The 6,000-nt window shown below is 42.0% G+C and overlaps 1 protein-coding gene across 1 annotated transcript in view; it reads left to right on the top strand.

Annotated features, from left to right (window-relative positions):
* Positions 1-1,258: 1,258 nt before the first annotated feature.
* The window catches only part of CAND1 (cullin associated and neddylation dissociated 1), a 43,870-nt gene continuing 39,128 nt past the window's right edge, over positions 1,259-6,000 (top strand). The window contains exon 1 of the mRNA XM_074269699.1: positions 1,259-1,390. Coding sequence (XP_074125800.1) covers positions 1,323-1,390 — 68 coding nt within the window. The 5' untranslated portion in view covers positions 1,259-1,322. The remainder of the gene's footprint in view (positions 1,391-6,000) is intronic.

Raw genomic sequence — 6,000 nt, 5'->3', positions numbered from 1 at the left:
CATGGGATGTTCCTAGAGTCCATAAAATACTGGACAGGAAAAGGTTTTATTTTATTTTTCAGCACATATCATCTCCAGTAGATATGTAAGCTCTTCGAGGCCAGGAATATTATACCGATGTATGTAGGTTTGAGTTGGACAGTACAAAAGTCCAGTCTCTACAAGAGGGGAAAAAGCATGGCTGCCCTGCCTGGGCACGTGTACAGAAGGCTGAGGGCGACCCTGGCAGAATCAATATTCGTGCACGACCAAAAGTGATTCGTCAGAACTTCACCAGCTCCAAGACCCAGAGATCCCCGCGGCCGCTGTCCGCTTTATCCAACCTACGAATCCCAGCATTCATTTCTCTCTCTCCGAGAAGGAAAGGGACGATTTGGGGGTTGGGGAGATGAGTAGAGATAGAAGCTGACAGTGACAGCAGCCAATCAGATTGTGTCTGCATATGACGTCTACGGTGCATGATGGGATTCGTAGTCTTCGTGCGGCTATACTTAAGGTGCCGCAGGCCACGCGTCTCATACGAAAGACAGGCAAGCTCTTACTCTCAACTTCGGCTAGATTTCTTCATTAACACAGCGCTGGGGCTTTATCTTTTTCTTCCCGCCCAAATCTCGTACTTTTACACCCCAAATTATGCGCATGACGCTCAAGCCCATCCATTACCGTTTCCTAACTCATTCCTCCCTAACCTGCATCCCCGCGCCCTTTAACCGTCGCTTGGAAGTCTCGAGAGAACACCCCTCTCTCCGTCCCAGTCACGCCTTACGCACGGTCGTCCCCACGCAGACTGACACGCCCCTGGGCCAATTGGATAGCCACCCATCCGGGCCGCTGCGGGGGCGCGCTCGCCGGAGCCTCCGTGACCCTTGACCCCGGGTTTCCGTACTCCTTTGGTACTTAAGTACGCAGCGGGAGCCGCGGTTGCCGTCGCCCCCGGAGTGCAGGAGGCGGGATTTGGCCGCTTGCCTCAGGGAGGAAGGGAGCGAGCGAGAGGCCAGAGCAGGACCGTCTGGCTCCCGAGAAAGGCCCTCTCCGGACTTCCCGCCCCCCCTACCCCCTCCCCGCCGCCCATGAGACCGGCCCCTCGCGAGCCGCGCTGTCGTTAGGCGGGCCGCGCCGCTTTCTCTGCTCCTCCCGGGACAGGCCCGCGCTCCGCCGGGGAGGGGGCAGCCCTTGGAGGCGCCTCCCTCGTCACCGCCGCCGCAGCCCCGGGAGCGGGAGCGGGCCGGGCCGCGAGCCCCGGAGCTAGGGGGGGGAGGAGGAAGAGGAGGAGGAGGAAGGAGTCTCGGCATCGGCGGGCCGCGCGGACCGAGGCCGTCAACATGGCGAGCGCCTCGTACCACATCTCCAATCTGCTGGAGAAGATGACATCCAGCGACAAGGACTTCAGGTGAGGCCTCGAGAGCCGTGCGGTGCCCCACCCCTGCAGCGCCGCCGCCCTCCCGCCGCGAGGGCCCGGGCGCACCCCGGAACCCCGATCGATCTCCGGGGCCGGCGTGAGGGGGGGGCGGGGTGGGGGAAGGTCTAGCCGCTCTCCCGCTCGGGGCAGTCACTGGAGGCCCGGTCTCTTCCGAGGCTCTAGGCCGCCCCTCGAGGGAGGCGCTGTGCTCCCAAACTGGCTTTCCTTGGGAAGGGGGGAAGGAGCGAGGTGGGGCACGGGGAACGGTTGGATTCATTGGAGGGTTAGGGGCGCCGGGGGCGGGGGTGCGGGGGTGCGGGAAACTTGGCCAGGAAGAAGCCTGTTGGTGCCTATTTTCTTTCCCGCCAGCATCCTTTCCCCCTCCCCCTCTCTTGTTAAATTAAATAGGTGGTTGAGATTTGGATTCCTCAATTGCTCTAGAGCTTGGTCCTAATCTCGAGCCGGTGCCCTCCTGAGTCTGAGGCCCGGCGAGAAAGGGGGAGCACTTGGGAGGCCGATCTCTTTGGCCCTGCGCGAGTTTGTTCTGCAAGGGCCTATCTGCATGTGCTCTCGGCCACTCCATGAGGAGGGATCGCGCTTTCCATTTTAAAAACACTTTGCTCCTTGTCCTAGCTCAAGCTGGAATAACCTAGCCTTATAAAATGCTTGTGGAACGAGGCGACACTATTAAAATGAGGGTCACCGACTTAACCTCTGTCCACCAAGGTGCTGGGAGGGTTATTTCGTGCTTCTCTTGACACCTTGTTCTGCCTTGTAGCATTTGTCTGGCCTTCGGTCCTAGTAGCAGACCCTAGAATAAAATGAAGGCAAGGAACAGTTTATTCATGGGAAAGAGATGATTCGAAAAAAAATCCCTGTGGTGCTCAAGTTTTATGATATAAAGCTTTTTGGGATGAATCGTGTGTGCGTCTGGATAGCTTGAGTTGAGTTAACGTTGTGGGTGAAGAAGCTCTTGCTCTTTGTGTATTATTTCTTCTCTCCCGCCACCTCCCATCTTCTTCCCCCTTCTCCCCCCATTAAAATATCCAAGTCCTGCCATACGCTGGAGCAGTGTTTTTTATTTCGTGAAACAAGAAGTTCCTGAGAAAAAGAAGTTTTTGTGATTCTAATTTAATTAAGCGGTTACATATAGGATCTTCAGTGATTAGAACTCTGATTCTGGGACTTTCTGACCAGATAGATTTTTGGTTTTTTAAAGTAATTTTGCTCCACCAGGAATTTTGTTACATATGCAAGATTTAACTATTGAATAATCCTGAGAGTTCGTTCTTGGATTGATCATTGTTTTCTGAAAACGTTATTTGCTTTATAATTATAGGTCAAAATAAAAACGATTTGGCTTTTAAAACTAAAATGTTATATATATTTTTTGGACTTTTTGTTTTGGTTCCCAACTTGACACTGAAACTTAAGTATTTTAATTTGGAAACTTTTTACATATTGAGCAAGTAAATGTGTGTGTGGTGTGATTAAAAACTTAACTTTCTATTGTAGCTTGCTTCTTAAAATTACCCAAAATGCACTTCTGTTGGTGTTGAGTTTCAGATTTAATATTTCTCAAGGTGGTGGTGGGGATATCTATCTTTAAACCTGAAGCATATGGTAAAACACAGTGAAAGTAATGGTTTTTACAAGTATCTTTCTATATGAAAAATAATATAAGTTATTTGCCGATTTTAAAAATGTTTTCCCTTTTAAAAGTAAGCAATGAAGACTTATAGAGGAAAGTAAACAGAAGATACTTGTTATGGTATTCCCTAGTCCCTTATACCTAATATGTGCTTAGTAATCATTTGTTGAAATTCCAGTGTCTTGAAATCAATTGGAGAAAGCTATTTTTGGGTAATAAGTATCTCCATGTTGCCTAAAATTTTCCAGAACATTGTTTAGAGGATTAAGTTATTCTTTAAATTAAGATTAGTGAGCATGGTCAACATATGGAAAAAGATGTTGATGAATTTCCAAGCATATTTTAGCAAATATTTTGATAATTTGGCTTAATTTAAGATTTTTACTTTTCTTCCATTTGAAATATTTTGATCTGAGTATCCAGTTATCTGATGAAACTTTTAATCTAAAATATTTTAAATGGAACATGTAATGTCTCCAGTTTTAGTATGGATAAGAGTAGTAGAATTGGATGGGATTGAAGAGGCCATTCCATCCAATATTCCCTCAGTTTACTAGAGATTTGTTAAGGTCATAGCAGGGATAAGCATCAGAAGTAGGGTTTGAATCTAGGTTCAGAACTCTGAGTCAGATTATACCTTTCTATCATTCCATGAAATGAGTTTATTGAATTTGATATTATTTTCTGACTCAAATTCTGTGAATTTTCATTCTAAATTCATGCTAGACTATAGACATCAAGCGTATAATGTGGAACCAGTTCTAAATAGCATAAACTGTTAAATTTTTAATGTGACCATTTTTACCTCAGAATTTGACAAGTGACACAAATTAAAGCTTAGTTTATTAGGAATTTGGTTTTGATTGTCTAGACTTTTTTTTTTTTTTTTTTAAGACTTTAAAAAATGGTGAAGAAAAATGTTAATAGTGGTCTCCATTTAAAAAGGTGGCCTGTAATTTTAGAACTAGATAATAAGACATTTGCCTGCACACCCCCTACTAGTAGACAAAAAATTTTCCAACAAGTACTGCAAGGTGTGCAGCCTATTATTATAAATACGGAAAAAAAGAAAAACAAGTAAGTGGGGTGCATATAGTTTTTAAAACAATATTTTTAAAGAAAAAATCTGACATGAAAATTTAGTCCAGGTTGCCTTTTTTTTTTTTTTTTTAAGCTAGGCAATTTAATTTGATGTTACTTTTTCATTTCTAAAGAAGATAAAGATACTGTGTGTTTTTTATATATTTTATTGTCTTAATGAAATCTATCCTTTTAAAGTTCTTAAAAGTGGTTTAAAAATAAATTTCATATAGATATGTCTGTGTATGGAAATGAACAAGTTTGTCCCTGGTTTTTGCCTATCATAATCTTGCATATTGGAATGCTCCGGAACTTTCTAAATGAGTGAGGCAATGAATATGTTGTATGTAAATTAGTCTTTTTTCCCCCCTTGTCTCCTTTGTAAATTGAGGAAATATTTAGTTCACTAATTAATGTATCAGAGAACACCACTGGGTGAAGACAGTTGAGACCTGTTTGGTGACTGTGTTTCTCAGACTTCTTTGTATTTAGACTTTTGCTAAGGGGATAGGAGAAGGGACTTTTGATGGGGTAATTGAAGTAAGCAAGTAAACTAGAGCTGCTTGTTCATGTGTGGTCTAAGTGGTCCAAGAAATATATTAATAATCAATGTGCTTTGCTTCCCTAAGATTTTTTTCAGGACAGATTGATACCTTTCTATAGCTTCTTGGTGACTTGATCTGGAATTGCTTTATGGCAACACTGGACTTTGTCTTCCCCATCTCCTTTGTTTATATTTTCGGCTAAAAAATTTAACTAACTTTATAAAACTTTTGTGCTGCATTTATGATCCACAGTAAATATTACTGCAAACTACCTGCATCAAAGAGCACAGGAGCGAGTCCAACAGCAGTCATTTATACTTGGTGGTGGCATATGACTATGAAGTACTCTAAGAATGTAATTCTTAAAAGTGTGATTTTAGTATGCTTTCTTCACAAATTAATTTAAGAAAGAGTTGAAAAGTCGTCCAATTTACTTCTTTGACACCTCCTTTTCATCACCATATAGTTCTTCAGTTTAACAAATTTTGAAGTAACTACTGTTTTTAATGCACTAGAAATAACAAGATGGAAAAAACTCCAACCTTCATGAAATTTAAAATCTGAAAGGAAATATAAGATAAGTAGTCTTGGTTTTTATCTTTTTCCTCTCATATTTCTCCAGTTATCCCATGCTGGCCTTATAATGTTGAATGCATAATAAGTGCTAAATAAATTTTACCTATAGAACATCACTTGAAGGCATTGTCTTTTATAGCATCTTTGGACTCTGCTGCTAGACTGAATATTCCTTACAAAAATAAGATTAAACAGAAATAGTGACAGTGTTCACAAATTCTGGGTAATTTTTTTTTTTTTTTTTTTAGTAAGATTAAAACAAAATTTATTTTGAAAAAGCTACATTATGGATAATCTACAGGATGAAGGATTTTTTTTTTTTTTTTCCCCTTAAGGCAAATGAAGAAGGTGTGCATAGTGTTTAGCCACGCTGAAATTTTAATTTACTAAAGAAATTCTGGACTTGAATAAATTTCATAGTATTTTAAATAAGATTGGTTTTTAGGCACACAATTCCCCACCCCCCCTTCCCTGCCTAGTTAGTTACTGGTAGCATTTTGACTTTGTTGAATTCTCATTTTAAGTAAAGGAATTAAATTTCAAATTATTCCCCAACATTTTCCTGCTGTATGTAAAGCTGTCCTAGGTACTGAGGGGCATATTCATCAATAACATCTAGGTATAGACTTTTTAGAGAAAAATCAGTTATTGTTATATGTTTTATCTATTACTGCATGCTTGGCATGAGTGAAACAAACAAAAAAAAAAGATTCTGCCCTCAAGGACCATTGTTTTTTAAATCAAAGATG

This window comes from Sminthopsis crassicaudata, chromosome 5, assembly GCF_048593235.1.
Source record: "Sminthopsis crassicaudata isolate SCR6 chromosome 5, ASM4859323v1, whole genome shotgun sequence".
Classification (NCBI taxonomy): domain Eukaryota; kingdom Metazoa; phylum Chordata; class Mammalia; order Dasyuromorphia; family Dasyuridae; genus Sminthopsis; species Sminthopsis crassicaudata.
Note: the sequence above shows the minus strand (reverse complement) of the source record. Positions and strands in the feature narration are given on the sequence as shown.